Source organism: Platichthys flesus, chromosome 4 (genome assembly GCF_949316205.1).
Source record: "Platichthys flesus chromosome 4, fPlaFle2.1, whole genome shotgun sequence".
NCBI classification, from domain to species: domain Eukaryota; kingdom Metazoa; phylum Chordata; class Actinopteri; order Pleuronectiformes; family Pleuronectidae; genus Platichthys; species Platichthys flesus.
This window is the reverse complement of record NC_084948.1, coordinates 16,483,108-16,506,465: the sequence shown is the minus strand read 5'-3', so window position 1 is coordinate 16,506,465 and position 23,358 is coordinate 16,483,108. Positions and strand designations below refer to the sequence as shown.

At 41.8% G+C, this 23,358-nt stretch overlaps 2 protein-coding genes across 4 annotated transcripts in view; both read right to left on the bottom strand.

Moving 5' to 3' along the window:
• Window positions 1-9,316, bottom strand: part of kmt2a (lysine (K)-specific methyltransferase 2A) — a 37,677-nt gene extending 28,361 nt beyond the window's left edge. Inside the window, exon 1 of one of the 2 annotated variants that reach the window (XM_062385284.1) lies at window positions 9,045-9,316. In XM_062385284.1, the coding sequence (XP_062241268.1) occupies window positions 9,045-9,290 (246 nt within the window). In that variant the 5' untranslated portion in view covers window positions 9,291-9,316. The remainder of the gene's footprint in view (window positions 1-9,044) is intronic. The other variant, XM_062385283.1, reaches the window with a different exon arrangement.
• A 2,699-nt stretch (window positions 9,317-12,015) lies between these two features.
• ube4a (ubiquitination factor E4A (UFD2 homolog, yeast)) lies at window positions 12,016-22,424 on the bottom strand. Of its 2 annotated transcripts, none has more exons than XM_062386010.1 (20): window positions 22,339-22,424; window positions 20,896-21,065; window positions 20,601-20,777; window positions 19,921-20,033; window positions 19,647-19,799; window positions 19,385-19,574; window positions 19,066-19,268; window positions 18,657-18,848; window positions 18,218-18,551; window positions 17,908-18,034; window positions 17,434-17,741; window positions 16,951-17,083; window positions 16,614-16,804; window positions 16,175-16,275; window positions 15,795-15,908; window positions 15,350-15,524; window positions 15,074-15,254; window positions 14,722-14,869; window positions 14,413-14,570; window positions 12,016-14,209 (listed from the first exon to the last, which is right to left on the bottom strand). In XM_062386010.1, exons 2-20 carry the CDS (start codon window positions 21,023-21,025, stop codon window positions 14,074-14,076), a joined length of 3,264 nt encoding a protein of 1,087 aa, XP_062241994.1. In that variant the 5' UTR covers window positions 21,026-21,065; window positions 22,339-22,424; the 3' UTR covers window positions 12,016-14,073. The 2 variants fall into 2 exon arrangements, with proteins under 2 accessions (XP_062241994.1, XP_062241995.1); XM_062386011.1 differs by having other exon boundaries at window positions 19,385-19,544.
• Window positions 22,425-23,358: the final 934 nt, after the last annotated feature.

Below are 23,358 nucleotides of genomic sequence, written 5' to 3'. Positions count from 1 at the left end.
AAAAGATGTGTGGTGTGATGAAGTCTTGTGTTGTGCGCAAGGCCATGTTGTTACCTTCTTATGGTGATATATAATTTACGCAGTAAGCGATTCAGATTATCTCTGATGGAGCTTATCACAATTAAAAGAGACACCTTGTGCTTTTTCCATTTTTCCTCACCATCTATTGAGGTTTAAAGTTTTTTGTATGTAAAAGATTAAAAAGTCCACATTAAAGTCGGTTCCTCATAAGAAAACACACATCAGTAGTCTAGCCAATACTTCTATAGCGTCATGATGTCAGATGGCCCCAGTTTGCATAATGTATGCGCTTTAACAAAGCCAGTGAAAGGAAGAGCGAGGAGGCAAGGTGGGAATAGAGCAGGTTTACTGCAACAAGAAGGTTGCTGGTTCGAATCCCTCTCTTTCCCATCTGCATGCCTAAGTGTCCTTGGCAAGATACTGAACCCCTAAATGGCCCCTCATAAATGTTGAGTGTAATAAAATTGTAAGTCGCTTTGGACAAAAGCGTCAGCTAAATGACATGTAATGTAATGTAAAAGAGTGGAGGTGAACATTCACTCCAGAGTGCGACAGCCCTCCAATCAGAGCAGACTAAGCTTAATTGGGAGGGGGTCCTTAAAGAGACAACGACATAGACTTCTTAAAAGCAGAATTATTTCTCTTTTTTCTCTTTCATCTCTTGGTCCATGACATAATAAACCAGTCTTCATTTATGCACAAGGCACTTGGACTGATGATGCATCAATAAGCATATTAGAACCTGGCATGGCCGATCAACCAGACTATAATGCATGATGTGGCATGTTCTTGCACAACAAAAACGGACTATTTTCCAGGAACAAATGCAAGCAGGTATAACGCACCTTGCAATTGAGTGAGTGTTATTCCTCTCACTGAATTACTAATATTGACATGTTTTATCTATGGCTTAATTTTGATGGTGGTGGTTCAAGAAATTGTGAATAAATGTAATATACTGTAAAACCAGACTGAAAAATAATCCTCTCGTGCTCTCAGTCCAACTGAAATTAGCAGAAGATGATTAACATCTTGAGAAGTCAGTGTATGTCAACATTTCTTCCAATCAGTGTGTGTGTGTTTAAGAGTCGAGGTGAGTATGTCATTTCGTCATGTTTATTTATAGCAGCATGCAGGGATACAGTCGAGGTCTTGTTGGCCCAGTTTGTAGAGCAGCTGCTAACCAAGTATGCGCACACAATTACATGAGAACTGATTTGCACCAGCCGAGAATTTGCTACCAAAGTTAGCTTTATTTGTTCAAAATCACAATATAAACAACGACAGATAGTCAACAATGCTGTTTATCCTGGTAGGAAATATAAAGCTGAGCATCATCCCCTCTTCATAGTGCAGGTGAGCATCCTTTTCCTCTTACATCCCTTCCTCACAGTAATACCAGCATCCTCTCCTCTCTGAGACAGCTTCTGCTCCTGGTTGGTGTTGTTGCGGAGCAGAGGGGGGCGGAGTACCAACACACGCCTCTGACTCGCTGCTATAGTGTGAGTTGCAGTCAATGACATCACAACACGCTCAAGTAGGGGAGAGTGCACAGAGCGGACTGTGCAGGTTCATGCTGCACATGCACACTCGAACATGTGCACAAGCACCTCCCGATGCTGTCAGCTACACAAACACTTCACACATATAGAGAGAGGAGAAAAACCTGCGCATGAACTGCACAGTGAGATGTAAACAAGCGAAGCACAGGAGTGAGGTTTGCGGGGGAGGGGAGCACAGGCGAAGCAAGAAAGCAAAGCATAGCAAAGAAAGGAGGAGGTCTGTGGGAGGAGGGAGAGGAGGAGAGAAGAAAGAGACAAGGAAGCAGCATTTTGACCACATGTACCATCAACAACAGAAGGAGCGCGGCAGTCTCCCGGGAGCAGAGGATGAAAAGTGTTTGGGGTTGCAACATGCTCCTGCAGCTGCTTGCCAAATCCCAATCTAAACGGGCCTCCCACACACGACAAGGCACCCCCTTCCTCCCCCTTGCTCCATGCCATGCTCCCTAACACATATTCAGTCACTCACTGCTCGCTCACTTGCTTCCCACCCACTGACTACTGATCACTGAGCAGCAGTATCTGAAACACAAGGCTCACCATGAGCTCAATAGTGGGGCAGGCAAACGGAGGTACCATCAAGAAGTAAACAAACACTGTAGTAGACTAGCAAGGTGAGGTGAATGCACTGCCTTTCCTTGGAACATGCAAGGGATCAAAAGTTACTGAAAAGATCTGAGTTTCCCTTTTTATTTTTTATCTCTTCTGCATAAAAATTGTACAAGAACGTTTTTGAACACAACTGTTCTAGTTCTTCTCCTGCTATCGCTCTCACCACGAAATCCTGAGCAGTTTGACTTCTTGCTGCTCTGTCACATCTCATGTAAATGATCAATACATAAATGACTCGATATGAAATCCAAAGATAAAAGAAAAGGAAACTGATCTGAATCGTTGAGGCAACAGCATCTTTAGTCTCGAGAGGTGCAGGGGACTGTCCCTGACAGCTATGAGGAGAACATAAATTTGGTTTGAGGTAAACCTCTCAAACTGAAAAGCAAAGGGGACTTTTACTGACAATCAAGACAGCGTTTATCAGAAATCAAACAGCAGCAGATAAGGGACCAGTTTTTCTTGGCAGGCTTTCGTCTGCAGAAGTCTTTTCTTCACTATGGGTTCTCAGACTATTTTTAACATAGATTATATTCAACCACTTACATTAGTCTCCATTATTTAGAGTTAATGCACACAGCTTTAACCTGCAGGAGCTCATAAAAGCTGTAATTAATCACAATAAGCCCATAACTTTTTGAAAGTGTATAAGCAGACACAACTAGAGCACACCTCTTGCCAAGGCTAAATTGAAATTGTTGAATTTTTACTTCCATACAAATGTTTCTCATTTCTCAATGTTATAAAACCCCCCTTAACGAAATCAGGAGCAAAATTTAGCAGGTTCTTCCCTGGCCCATGTCCCATCCCTCCTTCAAGTACTTTTGCCTAATCCTACTGACAAATAGGGTTGGGCCAATGGACAACACCATTGTGTCCCTTCAGCCCAATCCAAACAACATCCGGACAGACCCTCCCACAAACAAAAATGTACACACATATTGCAATTCCATTGTCCCTGCTATAATAGAGAAAAATATATACAAATTAATTATCATTTAAGACAAGTTGTTTCCTGCACAAGTTTGTTTTTGGCCAGATCCAGATCCAAGTCTTTTAAAGGTTCAGTGTGTAAAATGTGCGTGAAAGGGATCTATTTGCTGGAAATGAATATAACATAATCCTAGTGAGGGTTAACTCATGTGTAATCACCTAAGTTGAATTGAAACTTATTTGTTTTCTTTACCTTAGAATGGGCCCTTTTACATTGGAAATCGATCCTCTCTACGTAGGACGCCATGTTTCTTACGGTAGCCCAAAACTTGACAAAGTAAGTGAGGGGTAGTCATCTGCACCATGCAACCTCACCAATAGATGTCACTACATCCTACACACCGAACCTTTATCGGGTCTGAAAATAACAATTCTGTACTTCACATTATGACACCTACATTTTGATTAAAATTCTCAGTGTATCTGACACATTGAAAAAACAGAGCTTTAGACTAGTTCCTCTCACACACCCTGTTTTTTATGAGCTTATTAATACAAATACTAAGGAACACGGTTAAGAAAATGTGATGTAAGATGAGATGAATGAAAGTTCATCTTGGAGAACAGCGTCGTCAGCAGTGACGTGATACGAACTGCTAAAACAAACCGCTAAGTGCACCAACGAACGACACCAAGGCAATTTCCTGTATGTGCAAACAAACTTGGCAAATAAAATGATTCTGATTTGACAAGATAGTGGCTTGCAGAGATCACACAAACAGCCCTGTTTCATTTAGAGCTGCCATTAAATTAATTGGCTACAGATGATACAACTGCTACCAGCACATTTGTATTTGAACACCACGATGCTTAGCACCAGCTGAATGTTTTCAACGCTACATTGCTAATGATAATGATGATTATTAGTGATTGTGGCTAATGATTATTAGTGTAGAAGCTTAGTAAACAAACATCGTCAATTGTGATGCTCCACTGTAAGCACTCAGATTTAGTCGATATACCAGACCCTATCGAAAAACCAACAGACATTTTAGGAAAATAAAACAAATTCCCTAAGAAAATACTTGTATAGACCCCAGTCAACCTCACTCCTTCAAATATAATATTTAAATTCATGAAATATTTCATAGCAAAAAATGGCGTTGGGTACATTGGTAGATGGATAGTTGGACAAAGGCTCAATGTAAAAGTTTGTTCTGACTTTTTGTTTAAACAACAGTCTGTTAACAGATAGACTTTCTACTGCTTATCAATACCAGCAAACTCAGTTTCCATTATACTTTCTTACCTATGTTAACTAAGCTTTGCACTATATTACGCCTAGTTAAGTTTTTTCTGGAAGTCAAAAGAAATACAGTCAAGATTTGGAGTTATCAAGGGAAGAAAGGGGTTGAAGCAGAGTCCTTTTTTTTGTACGAGAACAAGTGTCTCATCTCATCTCCCTAGCTACCCCACACACTACTCACCCACATATTTAAATAAATGCAAAATTAACATAAGATGTAAATGTATAAATCATCAAGATTTCAAACAAATCTTGCTAACTAATGCATTATAATCACAAGGACCAGGAAAACTGAGACACTTTAAGTCAGACGTTATCCATTTAAAGTTAGAAAATCATCTTAATGAATAATGAGGAGGAAAAGAGTGGTAGGAGTTTGGATCAGACTGAGGGGAAGGATGTCAAATAAATGTTCAATTTGTCAGGTCAGGACCCTGTCAGTCAATGTGATGCTCTTATTTGCTTATTCCTCCCGTCTACTCTGAGAAAAAATAAAAAAAATTCCTGACACATTCCAAGAAGCTAACCTCTTACATTTACTGTAGAGACACTATGCATCATCCTTTCCTGGAATATAAATTGAAGATGAGTTCATACTTCTATATGTCCCTCTGGTGACTTATCTCTTCAAACAGGCCAAAGAGGAATTCCAAGAATTGTGCCAACTACTGCTATTAATTATACAAAGCAGCGAACATGAGTAATATGAAAGAATGTTTTAAACCTAATCTGAGTCACTGCTTAAAACATCTTGTTTCCTCCGCCAGAATGAATTACCCTTTGGTGGGACTCTTTTGTAACCCTTGTCAGCCCCTAAGCAAAAGGTGGACATTTGTTTTTTCAAGTGTCCAAACACTAAGTGCAACTGTTTTCACATTTGTTCGTCAGTAACACAAACCAAAACAAACACTTTGTAGGGAAAGGTGCCTCCTCTTCCTACACCTCGCACGTAGGGCGACACGAACAGTCAATGGACAAAGACAGACAGACAGATTGGCATGTGTGTATGGTGTCTGTCTTACACACACACACACAGGCTGGCTGGCATCCGTAGACACACACCCCCTCCTACCCACCCAAGTAGGCTGCTTGAATTGGAGTTCTAATCAAAATAAAGACAAAGAAGGCATGCCCACTTCTGAGTGCAATAAGGGACATAAAGTCTGAGGGACACCCCTACCACAAACACACACACACACACAACACAAAGAGTAAGACGACACAATTGTCGCCTTTCTCCCAGTCAGGCAACTCCTAAAGCAGAGGTGAAAGCTCCTTGCCCGCCTGCTGTAGTAGTATAAAGCCATGGATGGGAGGGTCTGTGACTAATTCTCCTCCCAGCGTTGTCCCGTTGGGAGGAGGGGTGTCGCCCCACACCCTTTGATATCCCTGCCTGTGCTCTTTCAGCTGCCTGCACTTTGTGAGAGCTAGAATAAAAGCAGACACAAAGCTTCCTGCTCCAATCCACACGCTGTCTCTGGGATGGGTAAGCGGGTGGGGGGGTTGTCTTCGATTTAAATAGGCCAAACACCTGCTGGACTGAAACCCCTTCCGCTCAAACACACCATTTCTCTCAAATCAGTGAGGCAAAGAGACATTTAGGTTGATACATCTATTCAGCTGCACTTTTGTATGAATGATTAAACATTGATCATAATATGGGGGGTGGATAGTTGCAGCAGGAGGCATGATATAATGGAGCAAGGACAAAAAGGGAAAATGATGCTAAGCCTGATTAGCTGGACAGTGAGGTTGTGGGGGGGTGAAAAGATCACACGTTTACCAAAAAAAGTCATCATGGACTAAATTCAGCATCAAAACAAGCAACAACAATTTGGCCGGATCAGGAAAATGAATTCCCTACACACATAAATCTAACAAATGCCTTCATTAGGGCAGAAACGGCCGACAAGAACCCCTTTGAGCCACCCCAATAGGCTTAGTGATCCATTCCAAAGTGGCAGCTGTCAGAAGAAAAATTGCTCTGCCTCTCAGACGGTGTTGTGTGTGTCTGAAGTGGATTTGTTTTTTTTTCTGCTTGGATGGAGGAAGGAGGGGTGACCAAGTATCAGGCTGGCACACAGTTCAGGGTCGCCCTGTGAGCTCAGCAGGCTGCAGTGACACTGAACAATCCTGCCCCGTCCTGGCCAGACAGGCACTAAACTGCTTCTCTATTAGATCCCCACGCTGTGTTCTCATCTTCCACAGGCTTCAGGTGCCAAGGGGGTTCATTGGTCCAGTCCTGTCTCTACAAGTCCAAACACTGCCATCTTCTCATTCACTGGAGCCAGGGAAGAGGGAATGTATTGTTACATGTAACACCACTCTCTTGAAAGGTTGATGTTACATCTGTTCCTCTACAGTATCATTAAGATGTGATTTATAGCACAAACGTTCGTCACAACCACAATACAGTCTTTATATGATCTTTATATGATTCAACCTGCAAAGTAATTTTATAGACCAGCCTGCATCTATAAAAGTAAGGGGTTGGGAAGAGCTCAAAAAGCTTAAAAAGCTATTTGAACACAAAACTTACATGTCAGGTAAAAAGTGTGTTTCTTCATAACATTATAAAGCATTGATTTAAAATATATCGTACTGTAGAATCAATTGAGTCATCATGCTTCATGCACATCTTCCATACTATTTAGGTTTTACAGGAACATCTTATTCCTCCAAACACTGCTCTACTCTGAACGGCCACATGGACTCAGTGTATTGTCAAACATATGTATCTCTAGAATACTGTGAAATAAAGATGTTAATGTGATATATGATAATGATATATTTTTCCAATATTCTGCTAAATCTAACTGCAACACTATGATGATTTTTTTACAATCTCCCAAATATCAGCATTCAGAATGTATTCAAGATCCATGCATCATTCAAGTTCAGAATAAAAAAAACAATAAATCTAGCTAAACGTCAAAGTAGCGTGTATGTAAACACCAACACACACTCCAACCAAATGAGACTGGGAGCAGTGGAGCTGCTGGTAAACATCCCCACACAGCGTGCTCCCACTGCATTGAACGCGTGCTGCTCATCATGGAGAAGGAAGATGGTAGTTCGCTAAGGCGAACACACCCCCACATCACACGGTCCGTCAAGAAGGGGCTCGTTGTTATTGTAGCCAGCCCTGCATGCGCACTGTCACGACCAAGTCTCATTTCTCTGCTGAAACAAGCCAATCCAGACACCAAAGCCCGTCGATACACTCTTACAAGCAGCCCAGCGGGGGGAGCGATCCTGGACGTGTGGCCGTGCACCAGACGTCACCCCCGAGCATTATCAGCCCGATATTATTTTGGTACAAGCTACGTAGTGGCTGTGAGGAGACGGGGAAAACATGTCCCCCTCCCATTTTCCTATGCATCAGCAATAGCCCCAGTGGCTAGCGTGGCGTAGTGCGTAGCATGGTAGCTGCCCTAGCACACCACCAAAACCCAGCCATGGAAATTATTTACTTTTGTGTGCGAGCTCCGCCAACTCCGGCTACAAAGCTTTAACCCGATGTGTGCTCGGCCGGAGGAGAGCACAGCAGCCTCCCGGGCGAACCTGCAACTTTGACGCCGCTTACGTCGGCAGGGATAATGGTGTGGTTTTGGCTGTGAGGTGTAGACAGCTAGCCTGCGAGCTAACCCATCAAGCTACGTTAGCCGAGCCTCGCTGGACGGTGGGCACCTCACTGAAAACAGCGAGCTCCCGAGTTCACGCTGTAATAACTGAGCTGTGAAGCTTGTGAGGACCGATTATTAGATAGTAATGAGCAAACCAAGTGAATAACGAGCAGCCCCGTTCACACAGGAGCTACAGACGGACGCTAAGTTCATGTTAGCTAGTTGCAAACCACAATTATAGACTATCGCCTCCCCCAAGTTGACATGTCTTGTTTTCAAACACATCACATGCTACAGTGACGGTCCCGGGATGCTACTCTCCGATCAAACCTCCCTTATAAGAAACAGACATATTCAAACACTGCTTTACTGTGGCTAAATCGCATTAAAGCTCAAACGGGACGATAACTTTTGCTGTGCGTTAATGTGACATGAATATGAAGGCTTCGCGTCAAGCTAATGTCAAGGAGCTAACTAGTAAACCAGTTACAACGGCTTAGCTACACACAGCACAGACAGTCAGTGGGTGTACCGCTGTCTGTGCTGTGTGGTAACCGCGCTGTGGGCTGCGATTGCCGGTTAAACACCAGGGTTTCTCCACAATGTTTTGGTTCGGTTAGCAGACTGATGCTAGCAGCTGCTCATCCCAACTGTGTGGATGTAGCATGCCCCCCCCTCCTCACTCCACCGAGGAGGAAACTTTCTCTCAGGTAGAACCTCTGAGAACCTAAACGTGATAACCCGCCGGTGGCTGAAGTTAACACGGTGACACGTTACCGGGGAGTTTAAGGCCACAACAACCAACTCAAAGTTAACTGCATCCTGGGCAATGACAAGTTTGCTCCCAGCTCCACTGAGGAGGAGATGGTCAGAGAGTACCCGTTAGCTCCTGGTCTGTCAGGAGCAGCTCTCCGGGGGGACCGAGCCCCGCAGCGGTCCCACCGACGCTCCGCCGGCTCTGCTCCCGTCCCGTCCCGTGCTTACCTCCGCGCTGCTCGAGTCGCTCGATTCCCCCAAAACATCCCGAAATTTCTGCAGGTTGCTCCCGATGACCGAAGAGACCTGTAGTGCAGCATCAAACCCGGGTCCGAGCCCCGCTGCGTTGGGGTGGCCTCCCGAGACACTCCGCAGAGAGGCAGTAACCCTGATTCGGCCCGCTCTCCTCCCGGTACCGGAGTTGCTGCTCCCTCCGGGCCGAGCGGGGAACCGCCACCGACAGCTGTGCGCCATTTTACACTCTCTGCCTGTCTGCCCTGCGCTCACAGATACCTCGGTGGGCGGAACCCTAACCCAGCACTCACATAAACAACCTCCGCCACAGCGCTTCGCTCTCACTGGCCGACACGTCGTTATCCATGTTGCGGGGCGGAACCCAAGAAACCCCGACAATGCATTTCCTCAGCGGCCTCATTCACACTCTGCATGGCTGATTCCAAATCAGGTTCAGGGGCTTTGCCCGGGAAAGGAGCTCCACACTTGAATCAGTAGAACAAGGACCAGGCCGTTGTTCCCGGTGCAGTTTGAACAACAAGGAAAGTGATTTGTTTTTTAACAAGTGGCAGTGAAAGTGTAAGATGAGACAAGACCGAGTGGAACTGGAAAAGGAAGGCAGTGTATACCTGCTAAACCAGGGGCGCAGCAAAGAAATCTGTTAGCCTATGATTCTCTGGTGCCCCCTGCAACACAACCCACTCTATCCACTTTGTGTCTGAAATCACCCACTCATTCACTATTTCCTACTTCAATAACTATAGCTATATAAAGCACTCTATGTAGTGAGCTCATCAGAGAAAAAAAAGCTTCCGGACTCTAATGACGCCATTTTCGCACGAATTTGATGTCAACAACAACAACGTCGGCCGGTGGGAAAATCCCACAGTAAATTTTAAATGTTTATTTTACACTTAGTATTTATGGTAAGTTAGGTATGTCAGTAGGTATAAGTCAGTGTGTACAATTTAGTGACATCTAGTGGCAACTCTCCCCCCCCCCCCTTCCCCTTCAAAACATGAGAGTGAACCTTTGGTAGCCTTCAGTTGTGATAAAAACTCAAAAGGTGTTTAGTTTGTCCAGCCTTGGCTACTGTCAAAAACATGGTGTCCTCCGCATGGAGGACCCACTCCCGATGTAAGTATCAAAGGAAAGGATTCACAATTCATAGATTTTTACACACTAGTTAAAACCCCATTAGGATTATTTTGTATCCAATGTATTCTGCCGATATATCCCTTTCACCTAAAACCTACACACTTAACCTTTGAGGTAAAAAACAAACATGTTGAATGATCATCTTAAAATGTAGAGATAAACCTGTTCCCCTCACTTTGTGCTGTGATGTGCTGCTCTGCTTCTATTTACATTTGTGCGGCAGGTCGGTCTCATCCTGCTGCTCTCGCTCCTCTTGTCTCACCGCCACGAGGGCAATGCATGAAGGTATATATGGCTCATGTTAGTGACAATCGTCTGTATACTACTTTTCATGATGCATTGTGGTAATCAATGAGTGAACTATATAGGTATAATAAACTTCACTAAACATTCAGACGCCACTATAAATTGCAGACTCACTATAAAATGCAGTATATAGTGATTAGTATGTGTTTTCAGCACACATCTTTTATCTTGAAAGGTTTTCTTTAAAAAGCTGCAGTGAAAACATGTGGAGCAGATGCAAGCTTAACTCCACAAATGGTCTTCTTGAAATACAACTTCTCAAAAGAACAGAGAAAATGTCTGTATCCTGCAGGTTTTCCCATCAGGGCCTGATGAAGGAGATCCTTCACAAAGTCCTACGTCTACAGTTTGGAGAATCCAAACCAAAATACTCCCATCAGTATTATTAAGAAATTAATAGCATTAATGCAAAAAACGAACAAAGTTGAAAAACTTAAAAAATTGTTCACATGTCATCTTTCAAGAGGGTGATGACAGACTGCATGTATACTCCCTTCTCCTATCTGGAGTATATGATTAAGTAATCAAGAAAAATGTATAGAGGGAAATGTTTTGGCAGGTTTTTTAGTTGTAATTAAAACTTATTGCACCATTGTCAGTGATAATCATACATAAAAAATACACAGTTATGACCTTATAGTTATAATTATTATTTATTTGTAAATAAGTCTTCCATTAAAGTTGATGTCCCTAATGTAACATTTAACACTTTAAGAACTTCAAGGTTTATGAATGGTGAAATTTATACAGAATCATATGTAGTTTGTGCACAGTAGGGACAATGTAAAAACTAATGGACCAAAAAGTTAATTATGTGAAAATTGACAATACTGGAAGCTGAATAAGTTACTTGTAAGAACTGCTCCTTTTAGTCTTTATAGAGGTGCACATCCTCCTCTTCAGAAGACCTCTACCAAAGCACTGACATGATCATGTTAGTTATCGTCTGCTCTGCATAAGTTGTACATTCGCAGCCAAAGAGCACAGTTTGTACAAACTCATGGACGTCAACTGTAACTCTGTGCATCGTATCCAACTGGTTCCACGGCTGTCAAACAACACCACACACTAAAGTCTGATTTGCCATCTTATCTGCAATCGGCATGTCTTACTATCCAAGTAAAGATGAAGAAATACACAATACAACAAATGTGTGGTTCCTGTATATAGCCTGTGTCTCAATACTCGTTTAGGTTCATTATAATAAAAACTATGAGTTGTTTGGAAAAGAAGTTCAGTAAAAAACCACAAGGAAGATGGAAAAGAGCTACACAAAGATGTGCGAGACAAAGTTGAGTTATTTTTAAAGAAAAAGTCAAATATTCCAACATTCGTATTATCTTTAACCTTAAGTATTTATCTCAACCCTTTCTAAATCAATGTATACAATTTTGACAAACATAATCTCACATTTCATAGTTGATCTCAGAAACAAAAAATACAAAGTATATTTCTGTATGTATTTAAATCAATCATACTTCTGAAAGAGAACATCACAGTGTCTTATATAACGCACATTAGTTTTTATTTTTTTAAATCATACTGTACAATCAAAATAAACAATTTATGATCACAATTAAAACAAAAATATTGCATTATAATTTAACCCACGTAATCCTTCAGGTGTTAGATATTCAACATACAGTATGAGGGCATGCCAGCGAATACAGCTTTGTGTACATCTATCACAGTTTCCCATTTTATACAACCACACTTAAACTTGAATTAAAACCCTTTTAATTGAAAAAGCTTCTCAAAAACAAGTTACCTTCTATGATTTCCATTCATTTTCTACCTTCGGTCCCCATATGCCTCTCTGGTTCAAACTCTGACAAATTATGTCTCTTTAAAGTATGAAACAACTCAGATCCTCCTTCATTTACACTTACTGCAAGGCTCTTGGTTTTAGGCACCAGTTCTATTGATCAGTTGTTTGCCCACTCGCTAATTCACTTTGCATTCACACAACGAAAACTCTGTTCAGCATCACTTAAAACCCGGTGATGTTAATTCGAAGGATGTCAATGACCGCCAGTCAAAAATATTTGAACCCTATATTCTTGCATTTTTGGTCCAATGTCAAGGAATACGGCTAAGGAATATGAGCAGATGGTGGGAAATAATTGCGAATTTTTTATCTTAATAAAAAAGTAATAAGATCTGATTTAGGAAATTACTGCCTGAGAAGCCACTGAGCTCCATCAAAATAGGGATGAGACAAATCAGTAAATGTTCAGAGAACAGATTTGCAGTGTTTGATGTAGTGAATATAAAATTCTGATTTTATTTTTGCAGTTTCTTGGCTCATTTATCACCTCAGATTCATGCAGTCTGATTTTGGTGAATAGGTAAGTGGAAATTCAGTAAAAACTCCAGTTCCGTTACATAGTGGTAATCAGTGCATAATCATGTCCACATTGATGTCGGCGTGACCGATAAGCATTTTTCATACTCAAACCTGCAGTGCTAAAATATATTCTATCCTCTCACTATTTTCCAACAGCAAATTAAAGCCTTTACGATTTCAAATAAGGCAAATCTATTTTTTTAAGGATTTAAATGCTTGAGGAAAGTGACCCTCTGTGCCATATGTTTATCTTTTGTTCAACATTCAAGCAATTTTATTTTGCAATCTGGAGGTAGAGTTATTTTAATATGTTTTACAAAGTCTACATCCTAAAGTAATTATCACATTAGAATAATTATTAGACATAATTTGAAAATGTTTAAATCCCTATATCCAACAGTCAACAACCCACCAGAAATTATCACATCATCAATTAGACTAAGTGCAGGTGCACTAGAAGAAGTGAAGACCTATATTTATACATTTGAAAATACATGGTATGTTTTTGTGCTATAGGTTTTGAAATATAGTTTATTTCCCAATAAATTATGTCCCACAGTATTCAGTTATATTGGTCTTACATTACCTACATTTTTGTGACTAACTATTTACATTGCTGCTTCATATTGAACCAAAACTGCTCAAATATAGGGTGATCAAACCTTCGAAAGGCGGTGTATGTATTCTTCATGAAGGTGAAGGTTAAATCATATATGACTCAATCCAACTGCTACCTCATGAGTTCCCAAAAATACTCACCTTGCAGTATAAAACCTTGTTTTGGGCCAGCTGCTCAGTCAGGAGTTCATTCAGTACATTCAACAAGGTCTGTTGAATCTGATACTTCTGGCCACAGCTCTGACTGTAATAATAACGAATCAATACACAGTGTTCAGGAGGGAAAGGAACCAGAGGTGATATCACCCCAACTAATGTTTAGAGTCAATGGAATCAGCTGCTTTGAATGGATTTTGAAGTTGCCACCAGCTGGTGTGCTACAGTTTGTCTGGACTGTTGTCACAGAGAGAATCCAGTGAGGATGAAGGCTGCACGAAAAGCCTAATGCAACATTAGTCAGATTGGAGGATTCAGAAGAACTCCACAGAGGCGAGCACGCCGTGGATTAGCCAAGAAAGCAGAGGAGCACATGAGATGTGGGCCAGGAAAGAAAGGAAGGATTCAGTCATTGTTTGTCACAGCAAGGGATCACAGCTAGCCACTTGGTCCCAGCTGCAAGCTCTCCTGCTTATGCCTATCGAGCCACTGTGAAATCTGCTGTTTGAGGTCCTCGTTTGGCCTGATCTGGTCCATCGTGAGAGGACTGCGGTTGAAAGGGTCTGTCTGGTCACTGCAAGGAGGACATAAGTAACAAATTACTCATTTGACTCCTGCAAACCAAGCTTTTATTCGTTCATTATGCTCCCAAGTTTGAGTTCTGATTCTACAGTCATCCCAGTTAATCAGATTACAATAAAGACATAGATATATAAGTGCTCACCGGTTGTTATTCTACTTTAAGTGAATTTCTGGGCATTGAAGGAAGTAACTTACCTAAGGAGATGCCTTGCTATAGTTGAGCGATCAACTGTTACGTTGGATGAGGGAAGAAGCACAGGATCCAGCATCAGAGTAGACATGATGGGGTCCAAGAACTCATCTGGAGCATCTGAATATGTTTCCTCGTCCTGCTGATGCCTATCTGCATGGGACTAAAACAAAATTTAATCAACACCTTGTGGCTGTACAAAATTAAAGGCTTTTCCACTATATCCATATTTATCAGTACAGATTCAAAGTACAAATATTTGTAAAAGATAAAAACCTCCTCTTCTTATCAATATTTTCCAAATTAAATCTTACCTTTATTTTATCAGCAAGAACTCCAAAACCAACAATCATGTCACCAGGTTTGTTGATCTTCTTCAGAACCCTAACAGTCTGTGAAAAGAGGATAGGAGAGTACGACCGGCCGTCCTTTGGGACTGTAGCACAGAAATTCTCCTCATCACTGCCAAGGACAAAAACATTTTGGGGTTTAATTAGGGATCACGACAGAGTTTGCTCTGTAGCATGTAGTCAGCAATGGGCCACTGTATTTCTCTTCCAAATAATCTAGCACCAAACAAATTATATCCAAGGAATAGAATATAAACAGTTTATTTTCTGTTTCTCATGTGTATTCACTTTGTAAATGCTGTGTGTGTCAACATACCCCAGGTGCAGGTAGATGGTGCAGATATCAGAAACAAGCTGCTGGGGCTTGAAGTCGAACTCACTGAAGTCCTTGACTTTAAGGGCGCCCATCTTAGGACCCACTAGGTGCTGCAGGAAGTAGTTTAGCATTGAGATGATCCTCTCAGCCAGGAAGGGGTGCACAAAGATCCCCTTGATATCTGGAGAAGGAATCAGAAAAAAGGTAAACAAACATGGATGGAGAAAGATAATGATTCATCGATAGAGTCACATATGAAAATATTTTCTGCCTTACCTGAGGTGAGAAAGGCCAGTGTGCCGATGGTCTCATTAGACATGATGTTGTGGAAGCGTCCAAGCTGTCCTAACATCTGCAGGCTCGACTCTTTCTCTCTTCGGGCATCCGGGGCCAGGCCTTCCCACTCCCCTCGATCCCGCTCCAGCTGCAGAACCTTTATTTTACTCAGGTACTGTGAGAAAATAATTACATTTCATCAAGATCATGAAAATAGTGACAGAGAGTTAAAAGTAAAAGTAAGCTAATGCTAAAGATCTCAATAAATTGATGCTAACAATTATATATGTCCGTATTGCTTCAAAAGAAAACAATCTGTGCATGACTGAGAGCAGTTTTTTTTAGATTTCTGCAAATGTGAAACAAGCGTTTACCACCAACGAAATAATTAGGAGCACCACTACAGACAAAATAGGTCAATATGCAGTGAACCTCGTGAACTCACCTGAATAGCCTCATCTAGCAGGAAGATGGCATCATTCATCAGTAAGTTGAGATACCTGAGGAACAGAGGGGGGTTCATGGCCTCCAGGTTCACAGAAGCATAGGCGGCCAAATCCTGAAACGAGATATTACACAATATGAAGAGCACATGAATGGGATCAATTAATGTAAGCCATTAGTGGTCAAAGGATAGAGAGTATATCTTTGATAGAAAGGTATTTGAAGAGTTTACAGTGTCTCACTATTGGAACAGCAAACAATATTATTCTGGCAGCCACTGACTGGAAGTCACCCAGAAACAGAATCAAACCTATGAACTTCTTGTAATAAAGATATATCACCATCTCAACACACCGTCAAAAACACTGAGAACCTCATTACCTTGATGCTCTCTCTGTAGCTATCTTTGCCCCACATGTACTTGAGGATGGGATACATGGGCCTTCTGTAGTTGAATTTCTGCTCGAACTGATGAGGATCACCTGAAATAGAGTGAGGAAAAGTAAATAAAACATGTGCTTCATTGATGCCTTCTATTTGTTGTCACTTAGCCCCAGCTCCTCTCCTTATCTTGTTCTGTAGAACACACACAGGTGTGCACACACAGGCCAACCTCCGTCAGTCTTTGCAATAAAACCCTTATTGCCTTTAAACAGTTTATTTGGACTCTTTTCAAGTGTCCTCACTTGTAACAGCTTCTGTTCAATCTATGGATGTAAGTATGACTTTATGATCTTCATGCCTTTCCAAGTTCAGTGAAGTCTCCATCCACAGCTAACACTAGCTAGCTAAAAACCTGTGAGGAATACAACTGAATCACCTGTGAATTCAATGTCTACGAACACACTGATGAGGGCCTCGGCCAGTTGAGGTGCATATTTGTAGGAACAGAACACTCTCTCTCGCTGGAACAGGATTGGCTGAGCAGCACCAGTAGACACAGGCTCCATGTGTGGCATCACCGCCTCTAAGACCTCCGCAAGCTTTGCTCTTAAGTGTGGGTTCTTCATCCTGTTTGAGGAACAGGACAAACAGCCTTTGAGCATTATCTGAACATTTTATTAGGATCAGAACTAGATGAGCTTCCTTCTTCCTTTCATCTCAACAGAAAACTGTTACACCGCAGACATTATTTTGTCTTTTAAGAAAAAACATACCTGTCCACATTACCCATGAAGACAGTGATGAAGTTAAGAATCTGCTCCAGACTTTCTGCAGAAGTCTCCAAAACATCGTCTGCAAACCGCCGCAAAAAGATGAAAAAATCTCCCATGTTTTCTGCAAAAAACTCTGACAAACGTACAAAGATGCACTTTAGCCATGACTGTCATGTTAAGGAGTGGAGAGCATTAGTATCAGCTGTATATAACCCAGAGTTAGAGATTTAAATAGCTGGACCAAAACTATTTGAACATTTACCAGGGGAAAATGCTGTTAAATTAAAATTATTTTTCTGTAAATTACTGTGAGGCGAGTTGAAGCATACAGGTTCCTCTTTAGGAGGTAAAAAGTCAAAAAGGGAATAATCCTGATTCAATTTAAGATTACAGAGAAACTCTGCTGATCTCATTGGGTCTCTCGACAAAGCAAAAAGGTATTTTTCTAAGAACTTGTATTGTGCAGTGAATGATCTGACCTACCTGGTACGTAGCAGAGCACAGTATTCTGTAGCGAGGGCAGGGGGAAACTGAGTGCTACATGTTCAGGCCCCTGGTTTCCCATTCCAAGCTGAACCAGCAGAGCAGCGGTGGAAGCTTGGAGGTTAAGGCAGCATTGCAGCATAGCAGGCTGCGTAGTGGCAGCTTTGGTTGACAGATAAACAATCATCAGACGCTCAAACTGCTCAAGGAGCTGCTCCGACATCGGGTTGCCACTCCGCTGGGCCTCTTGCCATGTCACCTGGAGCCGGTGGAGAGACTGGTTCATCTTCACCATCTGCTCATGGAGTCTGGACACGGACATTGTGCAGGGACATTAACAGAGCAAGACAAAGAGGGTTAATGCTGAAATATGGTGAAAACATGAGAAAAAATACAGCTTCACTTTAAAGACTTTAGCTGAGATAAGGCTAAATTTCTTATTTTAACTTGATAGAAGAAGATGTTGGTATGTACCTGTGGAAGCCTAGATGTTGTGTGAGCTGTGTGAGGATGAGGTTTTCAGTCAGCAGGCTGTAGGACTGTGCAGACTCCACCGGCTGTTGAGGGGGCAGAGGGATCAGACAGGTTTCCTTGTCGAGACCTGAAATGAACGACAGGGGATCATTTAGTTTAAAATCTTAAGCCTTTAAAAAGGTGTAGTAAAAAATTTCTAGAAACCTACTTGTAAAAGTAAATCAAAAACCATAACTACTGTATGATAGAACTAAGTTAACAAAATAATGCATATAAAATGATAACAGGACAATCATTCACATATATTCACCTTTTGCGTGCACATTGCGATTGCGCCTCTCTTCTTCGCTCAGCTCTTTGAGGCCGCAGTAGGTGGGGTTGAAGGTGAGCAGTTTGGGCGAACGAGGCTTGCAGAAAGGCTGGCACAGCTTCAGAAGGGCTGCACCCAAGTTTAAAAAGAATGCATCTGAAGCGTACATCTGGAAGAAGATCTCTGGCATCTGATTGGCCCATATCTTTGCCCGTCCAGCGTTAGCCTGCAGACAGTTGCCCAGCCACGAGAGCAGGAGGTGACGCGTCTCACCAGATCTCTGGAGCAAGTTTTTCAAGATTTGGTGCAGCTTGTCTTGAAACTGGCCCATAAACTGTAACATAAGAACATCAAAGACAATGAGCCCAGATGTGTTTGTAGTTTAAAGACAATATTGTAGTTTTGCAGCAAAAATGCTGATTCAAATCATTCTGTGGACCTGGTGGATGTTGGCCTCCTGGACCTTTGTCTCCTGGGCACTGGAGCGGGAGGGGTTCAGGAAATAGCCATGTCCCTCCACCACACCTGGGGTTCTTAACAAGCAGGAGATACTCAGCACTGTCCCCAATAGGGTTTTCTGGTACTGCAAACCATTGGTTGGGTCTTTGGGTTGAATGTGTTCCATCAGTACCTGAGAAAAACGAAAGAAAAATAGTCAATTTTGGAATGATTTGAGAAGATAGGGCAACTAAAGAACAAATATGGAGTAACACTGTCACAAGTGAGGGTATATCAGTCTATTATTGTATGTTATATGATCATAAGTAAGCAGGAAAATGATAGGGTAGATTTCCAAAGGAAGATTACGATGACATTTGGAGATATAATGTCTCTGTGTGTCCTCTGACCTTAGCAATATCTTTATGGTGGCTGAAGTACAGGAGAACGTCTAAGTAGGAGTAGAGGAGAGGCTGACAGAGGTCCATGTCTTTGATGCGTCCATGGAAGATATCAAACACTGGTACTATCACCTCCTTGAAGGTACGCACCTCCTGGTCAGAGAGCAGGGCGGCAGTTACCTCCTCCACAAACTCCACCACCTCTTCTGACTCTGAAACACAACGTTTTTAAAACTATTTACAGAGAAAATGCCAAGACAAGAGTAAAAGGAAGGGAGTGAAAAAAAGGCAACACATGAAAGGAAACGGTCAACAAGACTAAACCTACGGGCTCCGTTGAAACCTTCCAGCAGCAGGTCAAAAAGCTGCTCGTAGATATTCTGGGTGACGTAGATCTCTGGGGTGAGCAGAACTGTCCGTGTGTTAGAAACCGTCAGATTCTTACAACGCACAGCAAACGACAGTAACTTCTCTGGTACCTTCGTCACCTGGGGGACAGATATCGAGAAAATGTCCAACTACCAAGATTAGTCTAAAAACAGCTGAGTATTTTAGTGCCACATATTCAGTGATGTAGAAAAATCTTGCACCTCTTCTTTGGCTCTCTGGTAACAACCAAAAAGGTAAGGGATGGCACATTTCTCTCCAGCATCGCGGTCTGCAGATAGATTCACGGCACTGCATGATGTCATGTAGATGAGGTGGTTTCCTGGCTCTAGCAGCAGCAGGCGGTTAAACAGAGCCTGAGGAACAGAGGGAAACATCACAGATACAAATCAGACCGTTTAACATTGAGGGGAGAGGAACAAGACGTAGCCACTAACTAAAGTCTTGTGTCATGAAAACCTGTTGTTAACATCTCACCTGGTCTATGTTGTCCATGTCCAGCCAGTCCTGTCCATCCAGATCTGCAGCCATCTCCTCCAGATACACACAACGAGGGGGGATTCCATTACCTCCTCTCAGACTGGGATCACCTGGGGTTGAATATAGAATCAGAGTTTATAAAAAAAAGTCTGCTTGTATGTAATATTATACCTAACATCCCATAAGGCTTAAACCAGACCATCATGAAAACTGGAAATAAATCAAAAGCCCAATATAGAATAAAATAAACACAGGGGGATTAAGTGCACAGCATGTGTTTACTCTGGTATATTTGAGAGTGAGGCGGAAGAGGAATACATGGAAATGGCTCCCTGTGAAACCCGAGGGGCTTTTAGTCTGCATTTCCTGAAAATCATGATTCATTCTTAAACCGTCACAGCGCTGGAGGGATGTAACCGTCTCACTGGGAGACCTCTCAGTGTGTGAGGGCTTTGTTCTGTCTTAAAAGGTGGTGAGTCATCCGTTATTTACTGGAAACTTCTAAATTGATTTTCAAGAACAGCAACATCCACCGACAACACCAAACAAAACCTACTGTGCTATTATTTGCATCAAACGTTTATAGAAAGCTAAAACTTTGAGTGTTCACAGTCAAAAACCTAAATAAAGGGTAGCTTGAACCCTACCGAATGTGTCATTTGTCTTTTTTTACTTACTGTTGTCTAGAGTGATGAGAAATATGCGCTGGATCATGTGATTGACATTGAGCTGTTCACACAGCTCCTGGCGGGAGCGGAATGAGCGACTGATCTCTGCCACAGAGTCGTCATTTTCATCAACGCTGTCTGACACAGAGTTTTCTGAGTCCGATTGGCTCTCCCCGGAGTCCTCCACTGTGCATTCAGATACAGGGTTTAAGTGTGAAACCATGTGGATTTACTTGAATTAGATGTTATTATGACCTGAATTGACTCGAAATAAAAGCAGAGGATCAGATAACTCTTTTCTTACGGGGTGGTTCAGCCGACTGCTGTTCCGGTTTCTGGCCTGACGCAAAATGTTTAGCATCAGCCAGTGAGCTGAAGAGGGCAGCGAAGGGGTTGCAGGAGATGTTTTGGTTGTTGTTGCCCTGGTCAGTCATCTCACTGGGGCTCAACACTCACTCCATTCAAGATCCCAGCCTTAGGGAGCAATTCAGACATGATAAATAAGTGGCATAGGAGCAGGACTTGTAACAACCAGGTAAGGGATGCTGCAGCATATTACCACATATAAATGAAATCATTATTTTCATCAGTGTCTAAATATCAACGTCACCATTGAGTTATTTACATGCAAAAAAGAAAATATGAGCATCTGTTTAGTTTTAGACGTCATTAAACTCCACATTTCTAAACGTTTGGCTGTTGCTAAAGAACAAACAACCAATAGGTATATTTTCACTTTGGCTTTTTCACTATAGTCTGGCATTTAATAGACTGAACAATCAATCGATGTATTAAAATTGCATATATAGAAAACCTCAATCCCTTTTCATTCTAGATAACTTGGTAGAAGTATGTAAACACAACTTTACAGCATATGAACTCAATAAAAGAATGATTGTTTAAAAACTAAAGTCCTTTCATAAACCAAGGCCCCTACACAATATTGGGATGGAGGGCCCATCACTGTTGATGTTGCAAATATGCAATTAAGACAAATGAAAAGAACTTGAGGGCCTCTGGTCAGTTTGTAATCCAGTGTTTAAGGACTTCCTAAATGAATGTGGGGTCAGAGGTCCTGCAGCATTAGAAGAAGATAAGAGGTCAAACAGACCCGGAAGGAGAGGAGGTCTCCCTGTGCTCATGCTGCAGAAGGATTTTCCACAACCTAGAAGTTTTCCGTATTACAGGCTTATTACTAAATTGTAAAACATAAATGAATGGCACGATAAAACGTGATTTAGGGATTATAAACCTTAGCTGCTGCCTCATCAGGCAGTGGCACTGAAACCGGTTCTGACGGCACTACAAAGCCTCTGTCGTGACAATCAGACCCAACCAAGCTGATCCCCATGCCCACAGTTTGACACCGAGCTGTGGACTGACAGTCACCACACCGACGGTCTGTACCGGTCTGTACCTGCTCGGTGCTTTAGCCTCACGTTGCAGCAGCGTGTCCCGGTTAATCACAAGTTCAACACCTCACACCGATAATACACGTCCTTCTCCGGGCCTGGCTCTCTGACGACCCTCCAATACTCTGCATCACAGGTGTCACTTCACCGCTGAAGTGCCTCAAAGCTCAGCTTTAGCCTCGTGACGCTAGTTAGCTGACGAGCTAGCTAGCTAGCTAAGCTGTCATGGGGTCAACCACGGCTGCATTTCAGCATCGATTTAACAAACTGTTATGTTGAATTCGTCTACGACCAGTTTACACAACGAATAGAAGCGATAAAGAGAGATGTCGTACCTGTTTGACGGGAAGAGGTGTGTGTTTGTGGTTTAAACAAATGGATCCTACGAAACCAGAGGGAGTTCCTTAGTAAACAGTAATCATCTACGTCATCAAACTGAGACGGAGCATCCTGTCTGCTGAGCAACTTTTTTTTCATTAAAAATAAATAAAATAAAATAAAACAGCATTCAGAGTCACAGCTTTATAAATAGTAAATATGTATAATTATCTCAAATCCCCTACAGTTAAACTGGATTCACACAAAACTTGTGAGAGAATATTTGTTGACTTTTATATTAAATGTTGTAAATAAAGAGCAGTTTCAGATTGAATATTATTTTATCTGTTTTAAGGAAGAATAAGGGAAAGTGCTTTACTTTAGAATATTTCTTGGGAGAACTACGTTTGACCTATTTAGTTTAAAATGCATCTTGGATGGATTAACATCTCAGGCTAAATAATTGTTGGCAGCCACAAACCAACCCGTTGTCTATAGTTTAAATAGCTGAACAATGAATAACAGGATAATATGACGTTTAATCTATGGAGACATAACCTCACTATTTTCATCAAATTATGTCAAGTATTATGACTTAAACCTGCCACTTCACAAGCTTGGACAGCAGAGGGCAGCAGCCAACCATTACCTCAGCTGTCTGATGAAGGGGCCTGAGTGAGTATCACATCAATAAAAGGAAAAGTTGTATTCAAAACTGTAATAATCCTCTAATAATTAAATGAAATACGCATTATGAATTACAGTAAAATATATATTTGCAGAATTTTTTGTAATTGGACAAATTGTTTTTCTCCCTTTAAACATTTTGTGTCATGCTTTTACTAAGTTACTGGTGCTAGGAACATGTGCAGTAAGATATGATCTATCATTCAAACTCACTTTCCACATATTATATGCATTCAGACGGCGCCAGAAAGACAAATATTAAAACACAGAGGTTGTTCAATGTATCTTGAAATTCATTGTGCCAAAGGATTTCTTTTTTTCTTCCAAAATGGAGTTTGTGCATTGTCAGC